The 18,776-nt window shown below is 35.6% G+C and overlaps 1 protein-coding gene across 7 annotated transcripts in view; it reads left to right on the top strand.

The window, feature by feature from the left end:
- Window positions 1-18,776, top strand: part of LOC106881073 (organic cation transporter protein) — a 311,309-nt gene that overhangs the window by 253,682 nt on the left and 38,851 nt on the right. For all 7 annotated transcript variants that reach the window (XM_052968543.1, XM_052968540.1, XM_052968541.1 and 4 more), the window contains 3 exons: window positions 2,185-2,381; window positions 8,480-8,716; window positions 12,042-12,176. In XM_052968543.1, the coding sequence (XP_052824503.1) occupies window positions 2,185-2,381; window positions 8,480-8,716; window positions 12,042-12,176 (569 nt within the window). The remainder of the gene's footprint in view (window positions 1-2,184; window positions 2,382-8,479; window positions 8,717-12,041; window positions 12,177-18,776) is intronic.

Here is an 18,776-nt window from a genome sequence, read left to right as displayed (position 1 = left end):
TTAAAGTATATATATAAACTAAATATAAATTAACTTTAGGCTACTTAAAATATGTGCAATTTATATGCGTGTGTGTGTGTATATATATATATATATATATATATATCTATAATCATCATCACCTGACTGTCCATTTCTCCATGCTTGCATGGGTCAAAGAGAATTTACCGAGATACATTTTCTATGTCCAGATTCCCTTCCTGTTACCAACCTTCACTTGTTTCCAAGTAAAGTAGTTTCTCCACAAAGCCAGGCATGTTTTTCACAGATGACTAGAAATGAACAATCTCATTTGTGTGACAGTGATCCTTATTTACAATCAGCATGTGATGTCAAGCTTTCATGCCCCTTAGCCACATAGGCAACTTGCCGGGGTTTTTATGCCGCCAGCCATTTGAGTCTGACAAGTCATCTATGCAGTCATCCACACAGCTGAGTGCTTTATAGGTGCAAAATCAACGGTCACTCTCTGACCAGCCATAACAAAGAACCTTCTTTGTGTGTGTGTTGTTATTTTTGTGCTGGGATTATTTTGTGAATCACATAACATATGTATATATATATATATATATATGTGTGTACATCTTTTGTTGATGTCAATTGGCGAAGAATGTAAACATTGCCATGAAATCCCTTGGCACTATTTGTTGTGAACCAAATTGCAGTCATTCCCTTGTCGTTCTCACTGTCAGGTATGCAGTGGACCAGTGACTAGCTCCTTGGAAACCTGTAATCAATGACATTATTGTTCACCAATTCTGATAGAAAATAAATCAATCAGTCAGTTGGTATAAAAATGCTGCTATTTTGGCTCACAGTTTCTGACAGTTGCATCATAATTCATGAGGTTGTCTTCAGTAACTGGAAATCGAAACAAAAAGATTCAGACAAAACACCTTTTGTCTGAATCTTTAGCTAACTTTTCTCATTCAGCCAAGTGCAGAGTGGACATTTAGATTTGTGTCTCTATTTTCTGCTCGTATACTGGCAATTTCGTGAACATCCTGTATTCCTGCTAATTCCTATTGAACACTATATATTGCAATCATTTTCAAGTGCAGCCGTTTCAAAAGATCGACTGATAACATTTGTTATACAAAACTGTTTGTTCATGCTTCACAGACAATGAGATGAATTGATGGATTGTAGTGAAAAAAACTTGAGATTCTAATTGTTACCAAATCAAAACTTTGTGGTGACATTTAGGTGAACTTTACCAAACTGGTTGATTTCACTTGATATTTTACAATTTTCTACTTTTCCTTTTTTTATATTCCTTGTCGTTATTTTTGTTTGCTTTTTATTAAAATTTTTCTCTGCTTGTTTGTTTTTGTTTTTATTTATTTTATTAAGTAATTCATTATATTTAAAATTATACCATTATAATTACCAGTAGGAAAGATTAATATCTGACAGAAATGACATTTTGCTATTCAGTAGAAATAGATCTTGTTTGTTCTCATTAAATAATGCTAGCTGTAAAATTTTATTTCAACGAAAGAAAAACAAAATTAAATCAGTTATAAGTCTGATGATGATTTTCATTTTGTTATTTACTTAATTTTATATTTTATATCCCTGTATTTATATAATATTGTGTTTTTGATTGCCTAACACCATAGAATAAACATAAACTGTATTTAGCTAAATCTATGTTTAAGGCTTCATATCTTGCTGTAACCATTTTAAATTCCAACATGCCTTTTGAGGAATCAGTGGACACATGAGGGAGAATGGAGGGAGGGGGGGAACAGCCAGTGGTGAGCATGGTTGGGTTTGGAAGAGGGAGAGGGTCAGGGACATGAATTTTACTTATTCGGGGTTGCCTACCATGAAGTATGAAAATAACTTTTTTTCAGTTTATCGTACTTCGATACCAAAAAATCCACAACCTTCTGTCTCAATAAACCACTATTGTCCCTGAAAGATGTTTTCTTATATTTACTATGGATTGCTTGAAGCTAACTTTCTTCCTACACCTCGATCTCTGGATCTTACATTTATATATATATATATATATATATATATATATATATATATATATATATGCCTTTAGTAGAAAAAAAAATCATTATTATTATCATTATTATTATTAATGGCAAATACATAAAGCAATGTGGAATCAAACTTTGAAATGACATATACTGTCGTAATGGGACAATGATTTTTCTCTACTTTGTCTAGGGTCTTCAAACAACTACATTCGTGATGACAATGGAACTGTATCTAACAAAGTACAGAGCTCGAGCTGGTATCTTTGTTGCAATTGTGATTGGAACAGTTGTTATGGCTTTGGCTGGCCTCGGTTATCTTCTGAGAAATTGGCGCCATCTTCAGATGGCTATCAGTTTACCAAGTCTTTTAGCCATCCCATATATTTTGTAAGTATCTTAAATTTTTTCCTAATCATTTTGAAGTAGCTTGGTCATACTTCATTGTTTTGTCATTGTTGATACTGTTGTTATTTGTATATTCAACATTTTTGTTGCACTCAAGACTCTGATTTTTCAATCATCCGAAAATAAAATGTAGAACAAAAATGATCCTTACGTTAGTATTTAATCTTTGGTTTCCTTAGTATTTCGTAAACAAGGGACAAATCTCCTTTTGTCTAGGTTACTAGTTTACCATAGACAGCTTTCCCATGAGAAGAATTAAGCTTGACACTATAAACATACTAATCAATTATCAATCATCAATTATTCCATCACAATATTACCTCTGCTGACAGCTTGGAATAGCTTTATCTATGACACCTACCTTGGCTAAAATTTGACTAAAGTATTAACCCTTTGCCTGTCCTGTGTGTGTGTATGTCATGTGTAATACACAGGACATATTTCTCTGGTGTCCATACATCATACATAATCCATGTTGGTTTCAAATTTTGGCACAAGGCCAGCAATATGGAAGGAAGGGTTAAACCAATTACATTGCCCCAGTGTTCAACTTGTACTTATTCTTATTGACCCCAGAAAGATGAAAGACAAAGTCATCCTTAGTGGAGTTTGAACCCAGTACATAAAGTCTGACAAAATACCACAAAGCATTTTGCCCAGCTTGCTAACAAATGTACCAGCTCGCTACCTTTCAGGTATTGTTTATGATACATGTTACCAATATTTTTTTAACCATGGAAGGCAGCAAGCCGGCAGAATCATTGGTAGGCAAGAAAAATGCTGAGTGGAATCTTCTTTCTTTACATTCTGGGTTTAAATGCCTTTCATTCTTTGGGGGGGGGGCTGCTAAAATATCTGCCAGCTGAGCATTGGGGTTGATTTAATCAACTTAGCTCCTCCCTTGAATTTGCTGGCCTTGTGCCAAAATTTGAATCAATATTTTATAACCATAGGTGCAGAAGTGGCTGTGTGGTAAGTAGCTTGCTTACCAACCACATGGTTCCGGGTTCAGTCCCACTGCATAGCACCTTGGGCAAGTGTCTTCTGCTATAGCCTTGAGCCGACCAAAGCCTTGTGAGTGGATTTGGTAGACGGAAACTGAAAGAAGCCCGTCGTGTATATGTATATATATATATATGTGTGTGTGTCTGTGTTTGTCTCCCCAACATCGCTTGACAACCGGTGCTGGTGTGTTTACATCCCCGTAACTTAGCGGTTCGGCATAAGAGACTGATAGAATAAGTACTAGGCATCCAAAGAATAAGTCCTGGGGTTGATTTGCTCAATTAAAGGCAGTGCTCCAGTATGGCCACAGTCAAATGATTGAAACAAGTAAAAAAAAAAAATTTATGAAAGGAAAACTTTGAACCATTCAGGATGTATGAAATAAGGGCTCACCCAAAAAACCAAATGCCAAGCATGGATGTTTAAGACAAACTTATCAAAAAGATTTGAACAGGAAAAAGGGTTGAGTGTGTTGGCTGTGGACATATTGTAATTCAAGCAGAGTGATGTGAACCGGCAGCATTATGTTTGGTTGTTACATACTCTCCCAGCTTGGTCCTTCCATAATATGTTGTTTTTGTCATCACAACTTTGAAATGCATAAATACATAACACAGTTGTTGATTATTAGAAATTTTCAGGCCTTGAAATGCATGACAATTTGTTGATCTAAAACTTGTGTAGAAAGATCTAGAGATAATCTCTCACTATCGTCACACATAAAGAAGCTTAAGGTTACTACAGTATTAATCAGCAGCAAATGATGATGATGATGATGATAGCGACAATGATGATGATGAAGACTGATGACAATAATGGTGGTGGTGCTGCTACTGCTGTTGCTGATGTTGATGATCATGATGAGGAAGGTTGATGGCTGCACATCAGAGCTGTGTTGTCATTACAGCTTGGTGGACAATATTCCATACAGGAGATCCAACAGTTCCATGCCCGATAACCAAGTCGTACACACTTGATAGCAGTTTCCTGTGTTCAGTAATCAGAATGTACAACAATCACCTGGAAGCCACAGTAGGACTCCTGTTGAACAATGGAATTCAAACATTCAATAGTTGGTTGATGAAAGCATTCTGCCACCTGCTTCCTCTGAGTAGCTGAGAATTTAAGATTTCTTTCGGATTTCTCAAAACATTTAATAAGATTCGTCATTGTCATCATCGTTATTCTTGTCCTCATTACCATCGTCATCATCATCATCACCATCATCATCATCATCATCATCACATCATCAACAATAACAGCACCATCACAGCAGCATTTTTATTTTACTGTTACTTTTCCATGGGTTGGGTGGTTTTCCTGAAGCAATATTTCACAGCTAGACACCCTTCCTGTCATCAATTCCTGTAGTTGTCTCTTATGAAATGCAAGGACATAGTGTAACTATTCTAAACACTGAGACACATACTACAGTACAAAAAAACTCCTTGTGAGATTTTTATTCACAAATATATTTACAGAAAAAGAAATTTATAAAAGTGAGGGGTTAACGAAGTTATATGATTACAGTTTCTCATAGAAAGATGGCTCTGGAATTTTTTACTCAACAACCTACACAAATAATATGTTTATAGTGATCAAATGTATGTGCTATACAGTGTACCATATGTCAGGTGTCAAAGTAATCACTGAGCAATGTGAGACAAGGTGTTTTGTTCAAGAACCCAATGCACCACCCAGTCCAGGAATTGAAACCAAGATCTTGTGATCGTGAGTGCAACACCCTAACCAATAGACCATGTGCCCTCATATATATATTTCCATTAACACCCAAGTATTTTGAGTTATTTTCTTTTATCCTGTCCTTTTGGATGAGGCTCTATGTTAAACACACCTACTGAGGTAGTTGAGCTTGCATTCCTCATCTTGCTTATCATTTATATCTGTGAACATTTTTCAGGTTCACTTAATCATAAATCCAAACTTTGGATTTCTCAATAAAAATTTAATGTCTGATATAACTATTGTTCACAAGAGAATTTACTGATGCTACCAATACATACCGACAGATGTTGTATAAATGACATTGATATTGTGATAGACTTATAACTGGGAGGGCATCCAGCTCTAAAAAAAATTTACTAAAATATTTCGATCAGATCCATGCAAGCATGGTAAAAATGGGTGTCAAATGGTGGTGGTGGCGGTGACGGTGACAATGATGGCAAATTGGTTTAAGTGATTAAAGTGTCAGGGAAAATGCCTCACAATGTTTATATCGACTCCAAGTTCAAACCCCACTGAAGTCTATTTTTATTTCATCTTTTCAGAATCTATAAAAAAAAAAGTACTAACCCAGGGCAGAGGATTGGTTTATTATTATCATCATTATTATTATTATTATTATTATTATTATTATTATTATTATTATTATTATTATGAGGCAGCGCGCTGGCAGAACCACTAATACCACCAGGCAAAATGCTTAGCGGCATCCGTCTTTATGTTCTGAATTTAAATTCTGCTGAGGTCAATTTTACCTTCCATCCTTTCAGAGTCAGTGAAATAAGTACCAGTTATGCACTTGGGGCAATGTAAGCATCTAACCCCCTCCCCCAAAATTTCAGGCCTCGTGCCTATAATACAAAGGATTATTATTATTATTATTATTATTATTATTATAATTATTATTATTATATTGCCTTTGCGCAGCTTCTGATGCTGGAGATGTACTACGGTGTCAGCTGTTCACTACCAGTGAACTAAGGTAACACCTCTTATTTTTCGAGCACCTTCCGGAGTATTAGAGAGGTTCCAAGAAGTGCATTATTATTATTATTATTATTATTATTATTATCATTGTCATCACCACCACCACCACCACCACCATCACCATCATCATCATCATCATCATCCACTGAAAATCGAGGGCAGAGCTTATACAGGTTTTAAGAAACAAGCATCAGAGTGAAAAGCTGAGGTTATTGATTTTGATACGGACTATAATTTTATACACACTCTGCTATAACTTCATGTTATACACATTAAAGCTGAACCAGTCAACAGGATTTTTATGTGATATCAAAACTTCATGACTCTCAACAATATCACACTGGATATTCTAACAATAAAATTGTATTATTCTTATACACTGTGTAATAATAATATTTCTTTTTTTTTTGTTTTTATTCTAACAATCGTAATATAGGAAGCTAATGTTGTTTGAAGAATTGGTAATGTCAAAGGATTAGGATACAGTGCATGTTATAAAGGTATTAGGGGTGGGGAGGGGATTTCTTTTTATATTTTTTTGTTTTTTTCTGTCCACTTTGTTACTATGGTAACCTAAAACTATTTTACTTATCGTGTACTTTAAAGCTATATGGAATCAAGTTTTGCCAGCAAACTGGTTCAAACAGAATAGAAGTCATGTTATTTATGGAATAGTAAACAAAAGAGACAGTAAGAGATTGAGAGAGAGGAGGAGGAGAGGGAGGAGGCAAGAGAGCAAGAGGTTACAGTTCAGATTATGTTGTTCTTTAGTTTAGCAATCACATCCTGGGCCAGGTTTAAGGACTGCTTTCACTATGTAACATAACTTCAACATATATATAGGAAATATGTATATAATGTGTGTGTATATATATGTATGAGTGATACATATATATACGTATGAGTGATATGTATATTACCACTTATTTTACTGAACCCTCTTTTGTCATTCACACGATAATCCATCATATATATATATATATATCTTTGATAAGCTTGCCTCCCAACCACATGGTTCCAGGTTCAGTCCCACTGCATGACACCTTAGCCAAGTGTCTTCTACTATAGCCTTGGGCTGACCAAAGCCTTGTGAATGGATTTGGAAGATGGAAACTGAAAGAAGCTTGTCTATATATATGTGTGTGTATCTATATTTGTATGCCTGTGTTTGTCTCCCAACTACCATTTGACAACCGATGTTGATGTGTTTATGTCTCTGTAATTTAGCGGTTCAGCAAAAGAGACTGATAGAATAAGTACTAGGCTTACAAAGAATAAATCCTGGGGTTGATTTGTTCGACTAAAGGTGGTGCTCCAGCATGGTCTCAGTCAAATGACTGAAACTAATAAAAGAATATCTCAAATAAACATAGAACAGTGTTAAGAAGTAAACATTGGTTGCACAAGAAGTTCAGTAAGATTCCAGTCATTTGACTGTAATTCTAATGCAAAGATTGTGAACTGCATTAGCAAATTAGATGTTAAATGTGGTTCTGATAGAAAAAAATGCTCCAATGTGTGACTAACAGAAGTTAAATTCTATCATAGATGAGACACTTGTGAAAAGAAAAAAAATGCAGCAGCCAGTGTCACCAGAATTTCATAAAGCATTAGTATTGTAACTGATTAAAAGATTTTTTCCTCCATATAAATAGCAGAAACAGGATATGGTTGTGATACACACACAAACACACACAACAAACACACACAACACACATACGTCTGTTGCGTGTGTGTGTACAATGAGAATCATTTGTTGCAAACTGCGAACAATATATTCGCTTAAGAACTCTTTGGACATTGCTGAATGAGACAGCAGACTGCATCAAAAATGGAGGAATGGGTGTTAAAAGAAGGGAGAAGAGGCGGGGACACCAACAGCAGCAACAGTTGTAGCCAACATTGTTAGAGTTCGATGAAGTTGATGATCAACATAAATATAACGCCATGCAAAGTAGTTTTATGTATATTATTTGTGTATTTAACATTTTTAAACATAATTATTAGTAAACACCACATAAATGAATAAGAAAAACACATTTCTGTAGATAGAGATATATGTGGACAGCAGGAGGAGATAATGAGAAATGAGAAAAATAAAAAAATCTATGTTCTAGGTAGGACTAAGTATTTATTTTGTTTTTGGTAAATATACAAAAGTAGTCTTTTTAACCAATCCTAGTTTAATTGTCAATTAATTTAATTGACAATTTTATTTTTTTTTAGAAATTGTTTATATGTTTCCATTTTCAGTTCTTAATATTCTTCTTTTCTTTTTTTAAACTTTTAAATCTATGTCTAGTTTAAATATCTACATATTCTTAAATTTTTATTCTTTCCAGCATAATTCCAGAGTCTCTGCGGTGGCTTTTGCTACGAGGACGGTTCCCAGAAGCAGAACTTGTTGCTAAACGAATGTCTATAGCAAACAGTTTAGAATTTCCGAAGGAACTATTCGATCGTGTAAAAGAAGAGATGTCAGCAGATGATCCTGCCCAAATGACACGGCAGTATGGCTTTACGGACATCTTCTCCAAGCCAAACATTAGAAAAATTAGCATTATTATGTTCCTGCTTTGGTAAGTGTGTCCTCTTGTTTACTGTCTTTTATTCTTTTGCTTTTACTTGTTTCAGTCATTAGACTGCGACCATGCTGGGGTAATTTAGTCAAACAAAATCACCCACTTTACTTATTTTTTAAAGTCTGGTGTCTGGTACTTATTCTGCCAGTCCCTTTTGCTGAACCACTAAGTTATGGGAGCATAAACAAACCAACACCAATTGTCAAGTGATGGTGAGCAGGGGACAAGCAAAAACACACATACACTCGCATACACACACATACACTCGCATACACTCCCACTGCATATATATATGTATTACGAGCTTCTATACAGTTTCCATCTACCAAATTCATTCATAAGACATTGGTCAGTCTGGAGTTATAGTAGGAGACACTTACTCAAGGTGCCATGCAGTGGGACTGAACCTGAAACCATATGGTTGCAAAGTGAGCTTCTTAATCACCCAGCCCAGCCATGCTTATGTTGAAATATTCAAATGATCTTAGGATCCTAGAATCTTGGGTGCTGGTACTTTATGACTATACCCAAAATGAAGACAGTCCACCATGTAGTTTTGAACAAATAAAGAGAAAGTGGATACAATAGAATGGCAATAATGGTTTTAAGAGAAATTCAATTAAATCCCAGATTAGGTAATTTAAAATCCATTTACTTAATTGTGTAATCTACACCAACAAGAGGCAGGTGTGACAATTAAGGAGTGATTGTGATATTAAGGATGACAGCAAGATTGTTATTGTCACTGTTAAATTCTACAAATGCTAAAAACATATAAGATTAATGAAGTAGCCTCTATGTGGTTGTTCAACACCACAGAAATAGTACCAAAATCTACTTCATACCTCATCCTGTTGTCTTTAACCCTTCAGCATTCAAATTATTTTGTCAAATGTAATGCTTATTTATTCATATTGTTTTGAATTAATCATGTATTATCTTGTATTGTAGCTTTGAGATTTTGGTGATTGATTGTTTATTTTTAAAATGACATTGTAGGATAGGTGTGTGAGGCCAAATCTGGCCACATTATTCTTATGATTATTATAGACCTGAAGAGTGACTATATTTTTAGATAGAATCAAATTTATTTTAAAATATAGCCACGAAACATGTGTAATCTTTTAATATTATTTGCTATTTATTGATTTTTGGAATAGGGTTTTTGTGGTATATTTGTTTTTCTAGATGTTTTGAATGACATTTTTCATCGTTGAATTTGTTAATAGTTAGTTTTTCTCTAAATTATATTTATATATATAAAGATATATATGTATATATATATATATATATATTTAAAACCATAAAGTCAGAAGGTATAAGAAATGAATATATATTTATTTAACCACTTGACTTCCATAGGATTACAACCATTTTGGAACCTTCTTCTTGTAGTATTAATTTCAGTATAGAAGAAATAATGTATGCGTGTGCATGTATATAATATATATATATACATATATATATACACACACAAATATACACATACATATACATATGTAGGCAAGTGAAATCAAAATCGAACCAAATTCGATGACTGGTGCCCATGCCAGTGGGGCACTAACAGCACCATCCAAGCATGATCATTGCCAGAGCAACTGTCCAGCTTCCGTGCTGGTGGCACGTAAAAAGCACCACTTGAGCATGATCGTTACCACTATCGCCTTACTGGCACTTGTGCCAGTAGCACGTGAAAAAACATTTGAGCGAGGTTGTTGCCAGTGCTGCGGGACTGGCTCTGTGCAGGTGGCACATAAAAAACACCATTTGAGCATGGCCATTGCCAGTACTGCCTGACTGGCCCTCATGCCGGTGGCACGTAAAAGCACCCACTACACTCTCAGAGTGGTTGGCATTAGGAAGGACATCCAGCTGTAGAAACTCTGCCAAATCAGATTGGAGCCTGGTGCAGCCATCTGGTTCACCAGTCCTCAGTCAAATCGTCCAACCCATGCTAGCATGGAAAGCGGACATTAAACGATGATGATGATGATGTGTGTGTGTGTGTATTTGTATATGTGTGTTTGTCTATTGTTTATGTTTATTAGTGTATTAAGTTGTTTCCCCTTATTATATAGAAAAAACAAAACAAATTAAGCAGTTTGATAAATAGAGATTGATAAAATTATTTACCAGCCTGAAATCAATACTGGGCTTCATATGATTGACTAAAAGCTCTTGTAGCTGGTATCACAGCAGGGACACAGTCTAATGACTGAAACCAGTGAAAGAATAGAAAGCACAGGTAGTTATGCCGATAGATAAAATGACTATTTTGACAGGTAAAAGTGAGTATAATTGAAATTCAAGTGTGAATATTTCCGTAAAGAAAAGAGAAACATTTTCTATTGTGATTGAGAATAAAAGCAAGATCAAAATTACAGAATAAAATTAAGTAAAAGCTTTCTTGTTTTCCAAAGAGAGGAAGAAATAAAGCTGAACAAGCAAAGCAGAATTGTTACTTTTCAAAGACATGCTGCGAATCACTTCCATCTCTTGCTGCCTGGAAATATAAATGGAATTGCAGTGATGATTTCTGTACTAACATTTCTTTTTGTGTGTGTCATGCACCATTGTTGTCTTTGTCACTGTCATCGTCATCATCATCATCATCATCATCTTCACAGTCATCATCTTCATTAGTTTAACATTCACTTATCAATATTTGCATGGATCGGATAAAATTTGTTGGTGTAGTTCTGAGATTCTCGACCATTTTTTTTTTATCCATGATCCCGTTTGATTACTATTATATTCTGGTGGACCCCCATAGCCATTCAGTGATTAAAACCTAGTCTTATGGAAACTTCTATCCAAATTCTTATTTTGTTATTCACTCATTCAATTGTGTAGGCTGAACTTTGTAAAATGTTAGGGAAAGAAACCTAGATGTTTCTTGCAAAATTTTTCAGGGACTCTTAAAAAATTATTGTGGATCCCCAATTTACTATTTTGTTGTATGGATTCTCAAGGGCCATATGGACCAGTAAGCTGGAGAGCTGCACCAGGCTCCAATCCCTTGTTTTTGCTTGGTTTCTATGTCTGGATGCCCTTCTTAATGCCAACCACTTTACAGAGTGTACTGGGTGGGTTTTATGTGTCACTGACGCAGGCACCCTTTTACATGTCAATGATAAGGGTGCCTATAAACTGATTGATATTCACAACAAAGTAGCCAAGAGAGTATTAAAAATATATAAAAATATAATTGTGACAAAATATAAAATAAAAACTTCATACATCGTTTAAGTGCTAAAGCCACTTTTGAATCATGCTATTTCCAAATGCGATTGATCTTATTCCCTTTCTTTTCACTTTCTAGGTTTACTGCAGCCCTTGGTTACTATGGTATTTCACTAAAGATATCAAATTTGGTTGGAAACAAATACCTCAACTTATTTGTTGGTGGACTGTTGGAGTTTATTGTTTACTTGGTTTTGTTTTGCATGATTGCGCGGTAAGTTCATTGATAACTGCTTTTATTTATTTTATTATGAATTATTTAGTGTATGTCTGTGTGTGGTGGGGTAAAACTGTATATATATATATGTGGTTAGCTGAGGGCTAACCACATATATATATGTTGGCCCAAAGCTTATCCTGTTTCCTGTGGCTTATAAGTGATCTAGAGTGCAATACTCCTCCTGAATGAGACATCAATCCATTGTAGCATTAACTCCTGGCTGTTGTGGATTCTTGTTTTCAGGCGAGTAGACTGCAGTAACATGAAACGAAGATTTTTGTTCAACAATGTAACATGCTGCCTTGTTTGAAAATCAAAACCACAAATTTATGACCATGAGTTCAATATCCTAACCTGTAGGCCTTGTGTCTTCACTTCTTAATGTAATTAATGAAAAATAATGCTTAACCAAGAAGTAATGTTTATCTCCACATCAATATGACTGTTTGATGTTTCTACAGTTTTTAACCCTTGGAAGAGCCTCCTCCAGCTGGTTATCGATGCAATCTGGTCCTGGTACATATTGCAAGCAGAGGAGCAAACCTCTACAATCTTCTAGAAGATGACAGGATCACCAGTTTTGGGCTATTTGTGCCCATCATCAGTGGTGAGCACTCAGCTGCTAGAGATAGCAGGAATTCACTCCAGCTTGCAATATATAGAAAACCAAGCGACAATCAGTCACTGATCTTGCAACAAGCAAAGTAGCTAGAAATGTTCTAACTAGCTGCTTTGCTTAATGCTTAATCATTTGAAATTATACTCCAAAGGATAAGAAGAATTGTTGCTATTTTTAGTATCAACATTTTTTGTTGAGGAAAGTGAGGTAGAGATGTCCAAAATTTAACCTGATTACAACTTCAATGGAAGCATGCAGTGGAGATTGCGTCTGATCCTTTGAAAGTAAAATGACAGCTCCAAACACATTATGGTCTTAGCAATATGTAATCTAACAAAGGTACTGAGTTGGCAGAATCATTACAAGACTGGGCAAAATGCTTAACAGCATTTCATCTGTCTTGACATTCTGAGTTCAAATTCTGCCAAGGCCAACTTGCCTTTGATGGTTTTTTTTTTTGGTGGGGGGGTCGATAAAACAAGTATCAGTTGGATACTTGGGTTGTTGTAATCAACTTCCCCCCACCCACAAAATTGCTGGCTTTGTGCCAAAATTTGAAATTAGTATATAGTCTAACATGTACTTACTAGACCTTTAAGAGAATATTTATATAGAAAGAGATTTTATTTGAAAATCATTTAATGTATGCGATTCCATCGAATGGTGTTTGAATAGCATTTAAGTTAAATGACAGCTTCATACTTAATGCATTGACCCAATTATGTTTGTAATTAATTAAAAATTCACCATTTAGGGATGATTAATTTTGGTCAAGAAATTAATTACCATGTTTATTGTGTATAAAATACACATCTATTTTACAGGGATATTTTGTTGGAAAAGAAATTTATTGCATTTCATCATACACCTGTTGAAAGAAGTGAAGAAGTGGTTTTGTAGAGAAGAAATATATAATTCTGCACACATAAACACATTATTCTAACAATATACTGGAAACAATTTGAAACTATAAATAAACTATATTATGGGAGTACCATGTTTTAATTTTATCCTTTTTCAGTTCAGTTGTGAGGTTGATTATATTCTGACCAAGAATTTTGCCATACAGGATGTAAATTTCCTTATTTATGGTTGCAATGTTTTGTTACTGCGATCAGCCTTCAAGACAGCTCACTGGTTCTATGGTTTGTTATCTACTCATTACAAATAGCTGACAGGCAGATAAAAGTTTGTTAACATACCTTTCATCTTTCTAGGAGAATTTTTCATTTAGGTAATTAAAGGAATGCTTCTTAAAGGTAACGGATTTCTTAAATAATGTAAGACACATGCCAGGAGTGGACTATGTATTCTGAGAAAGGAGATATAATGCAATGATGTGATTTCACCACATAACTGCTGATGTACCATAAGCAATTCTCTGCAAGATTGTGCTAACAGCCTATTATATTTTGGCTTGTTTTCAATATTTTATTATTATTATTGTTGTTGTTGTTGTTGTTGTTAATACGGTTGTAAGCTGGCAGAATCATAAGCACACTGAACAAACTGCTTAGCAGCATTTCATCAGTCTTCACATTCTAAGTTCAAATACCACTGTGGTCAACTCTACCTTTTATCTGTTCAGGGCCAATAAAATAAGTACCAGCCAAGCATTGTGGTTGATGTAACTGACTACCCCCTTCCCCGCCTCCAATAGAAAGGATTATTATTATCACTATTAATAAGGTGGTGAGCTGGCAGAATTGTTAGCATACCGGGTGAAATGCTTAACGGCATTTCATCTGCCTTTACAGTCTGAGTTCAAATTCCACCGTGGTCAACTTTGCTTTTCATGTTTTAAAGTTGCAAGCTGGCAGAATTGTTAACATGCTGGACAAAATGCTTAGTGGCATTTCCTCCAACTTTATATCCTGAGTTCAAATCCTGCTGAGGTTGACTTCGTCTTTCATCCTCTCAGGGTTAATAAAATAAGTACCAGTTGAGCTCAGCGGTATTTCATCTGTCTTTACGTTCTGAGTTCAAATTCCGCCGAGGTCGACTTTGCTTTCATCCTTTCAGGGTCGATAAATTAAGTACCAGTTACGCACTGGGGTCAATGCAATCAACTTGATTCCTTTGTCTGTCCTTGCTTATCCCCTATATATTTAGCCCCTTGTGGGCAATAAAGAAATAAGAATCGTTAGCATGCTGGACGAAATGCTTCGTGGTATTTTGTCTGTCTTCACGTTTTGAGTTCAAATGCTGCCAGGCTCGACTTCGCCTTTCGTCCTTTTGGTGGTTGATAAATTAATTACCAGTTACCTTCCTCAAAATTTCAAGCCTTGTACCTTTGGTAGAAAGAATTATTATTATTATTATTATTATTGAGTGAGAGAGCAGTGCATGCCAACAAAGTGACACTGGGGTAAAATATACAAAGCCCAGTATACCCATCATGACTACCCGTCTGATAAGGGTACACCAGGCACATGCATCACAAAAATAATCCTAATCCTATCCAAAGATTTTCAACAAGCAGCTAACTCTTCCTATCTTGTTACAGGTGTCCTATTTACTGAGTGAAATGTTCTCAAGTGTGTCAAAGCCTTTGTTGTATTAAACAGATGAGAAACATTTCCTTCAGTTGATATGTCTGCATATTTTACATTTTACCTGTGAGAAATTATGAATTTGAATACAAATTAATGAAACCTAATTCAGCTGAGTTTTCAAGGAAAATCTACAGAACACATAGGGTGATGATGTAAAACTCATTACAGCTGTATTTACAGACATGAGCTCTAAAACATATTTCATTTGTGAATTGCAGTCTGAACTGTTCCTGCAGGAATGAGCTATAAAGCATACTTCAGCTTTGATTACAGAGATAAACTCTAGAACATATTTCAGCAATGTCTATACGTCTGAGTAATAGAAGTAAAAAGGATGAGTCTATCACTCAAAGGTTTTCAGTTAAAAAACAAAACAACCATGGTTGTTGTTCTTTTTTTTTTTCTTTTCTTTTTTTTTACATATTTGGGCAATACACTTAATTTTCCATAGCTCAGATCACATGGCTGTTGGAAATAATTATGTTGTGTAGAATATATGATTATTCAACCTGCTAAAAAATGCAATGAGATCTCCCTCAAATATCATATACTTCTGCCTTTTAAAAAAATAGCACTTTGAAAAATGTAATCATAGATACACTATTCTTGAAAACCAAGCTGAGATAGTTACAGCTGGAATACTTTTAATTGTAAATCTAATCAATCAACCTGGATGTTCTACTGGATTAAGGGTGAGGATGGGGTAGAAAGGGTATTTGTGTCTGCTTGAAACTACAGTAGCACTTTAAAATAATTAGCAAAAGCTTAGTACATGCTTCCAAGTCATACACATTTGTAAGTGACAGCTTTGGTTTGTTTGGGTTTGGGTGCTGAACCAGGGCTGACCTGGGGTTAAATAACATCATAAGGTAAGCTGGCCATACATTAAGCTAGACAAAGCAGCAAACTCATAATGCATCTCTTCAACTTTACTGGATTCAAATCTTGCTGAGGTCGACTTTGTCTTTCTTTCTTTCAGGATCATTTTCACATTGGGGTTGATGTAATCAGTTAGTTCTCTCTCTCTCTCTCTCAAATTTCAGGCCTTGTGCCAATAGCAGAAAGGATTATATTAAGGTAGAGATTTGCCTCCCATCTTCTATAAACATCACCTCTTGAAAGAAATATTTCAAGAAGTAGTGAGAGGTGTCCATATTCAAGCTAAATATGGGAAACATTCATAGGTTTGTAAAATCTTTACAGTATAGACATGTGAGTGTGTTGGATAGAATACCTCGCAGTATTTTGTCCAACTGTCTTCACTCCAAATTCAAATCCTGCTGAAGTCAACTTTGCCATTAATACTTTTGGGGTTGATAAAATAAAGTACCAATCCAAGATGTGCCTTGTGGCATCTATTCCAGCTCATTACATTTTGACAGCAAACCTCTGTGGCAACACAGGTGCCAAACTGTATAGGTCCAAGTTGGAAGCCTTTCCCTTGGATAAATATTGGTAGGTGGAGCATGGAGACTTGCATGCATGGATAACTACTAATCTTCCTCCCCAAAAAATCTTGCACATGCCTGAAGATGCATGGTCAATATTAACTGATGGAAGCCCTACAAACTTAAGCAAACTTGATCAGTGAGAATTTAAAGATTTTGCCAAGGACGAAAAACATGCTTGGTGCTTCAAACCATCAACTTTTTAAATCCAGTTCTTGTATATGAAATCACTTAAGTGAATTTGATAAGTTATAATAGTGCAAACGTGCTTGTGTAGTTTAAAAGGTTTCTTCTTAACCAGACAGCCATGTGAAGTGGTTTGAGGTTCAGTTCCACTCTGCAGCATCTTAAATTAGTGTCTTTTATTAGCTTCAGCTGCAATTAGGGATGGTTTGTATAGCAATAACAGAAGGTATTTGCCGAGAATATTCACACACATGAATCAAAAAACTCAGTTTTCAGCAATATAAAGTTGCTAATAACATTACCAACCAGCTTTTATTCTAATAGTAGTCTCACTTTACTAAAACTATTCTTCTCTTTGTATTTCAACTTCTCTACATATTTTTTGTGCTAGTAACCAAATTCAAATTACCCCAAGTACTTAGAACTATCCTTAATTTCCTTTCTTGTAAACTTTTCTCTTGTAATTCTATTCCTTTACTTTTCACTCTGTTTTATTTTGTTTCAGTTTTTTTTCTTTTTTTCTTTTCTTTTTCCATTGACAGAATTAAAGCATTTTCCAATCCCAATATCTATCTCAATATCTTCTCTGAAACCAAACACTATTTTTATTGTAGAATCTGTTTGATCTGCACCATTTTTTCTATTTATTCAAATCATCTAAAATGAAACTCAGTTGATATTATACAACTTCTCTCTCAAAGAATGACAATATCTTCCTTTTTTTTCTTATTCTTCTTTCTTTTGTTTTCTTATTCTTTTCTTTTCCCTTTCATCCACTTTTACATCTTCTTCAACTTTTACTTCTTCATATCCTCTTGCATTTCCACCTCATTTTCTGCTCTTTTTCTTTGGTCTCTCTCACATTTTCTCTTCTCCACCTCTTCCTCCCCTTCTGCCTCATCTTCCTCTTCCCCCTCTTCTTCTTCCTCCCCTTCTGCCTCATCTTCCTCTTCCCCCTCTTCTTATTCCCCTTCTGTGCCAAAATTTGAAACCATTATTGCTGCTGCTGCTGCTGCTGCTGCTTTTGCAGTGAGCTTGAAGAATCTCTTGCATGCCAAGCCAAATACTTAGCAGTATTTCGTCCACTTTTACATCCTCAGTTCAATTTTCACCAAGGTTGATTTTGCCCTTCATCCTTTCCCCTTAATTATTAGCCTTGTGCGAAAAAAACTGGCACACCATTAGTTGCAACAACAAGGGCTCCAGTTAATCTGATCTGATCTTCAGAACAGCCTGCTCATGAAATTAACATGCAAGTGGCTGAGCACTCCACAGACACATGTACCCCTAATGTAGTTCTCAGGAAGATTCAGCGTAATGCATAACGTAACAAAGCTGGCCCTTTGAAATCCAGGTACTACTCATTTTTGCCAGCTGAGTGGACTGGAGCTACATGAAATTGTCTTGCTCCGGGACAAAATGCACCATCAGGAATCAAGCCTACTCTTCTAAATCAGGAACCATTAAAACCAGCAAGCTGGCAGAATCATTAGAACACTGGAAAAAGTATTTTGTAGTATTTCTTCAGGCACTTTACATTCTGAGATCAAACCCTGTTGCAGTCAACTTCGCCTTTCATCCTCACTATTGACGTAGCCAATAAAATAAAGGTGGAGGCACAATGGTCCAGTGGTTAGGGCAGTGGACTCGCGGTTGGAGGATTGTGGTTTCAATTCCCAGGCCGGGCATTGTGTGTGTTTATTGAGCGAAAACACCTAAAGCTCCACGAGGCTCCAGCGGTGGGTGGTGGCGACCCCTGTTGTACTCATTCGCCCCAACTTTCTCT

Source organism: Octopus bimaculoides, chromosome 6 (genome assembly GCF_001194135.2).
Source record: "Octopus bimaculoides isolate UCB-OBI-ISO-001 chromosome 6, ASM119413v2, whole genome shotgun sequence".
Lineage (NCBI taxonomy): Eukaryota > Metazoa > Mollusca > Cephalopoda > Octopoda > Octopodidae > Octopus > Octopus bimaculoides.
Note: the sequence above shows the minus strand (reverse complement) of the source record. Positions and strands in the feature narration are given on the sequence as shown.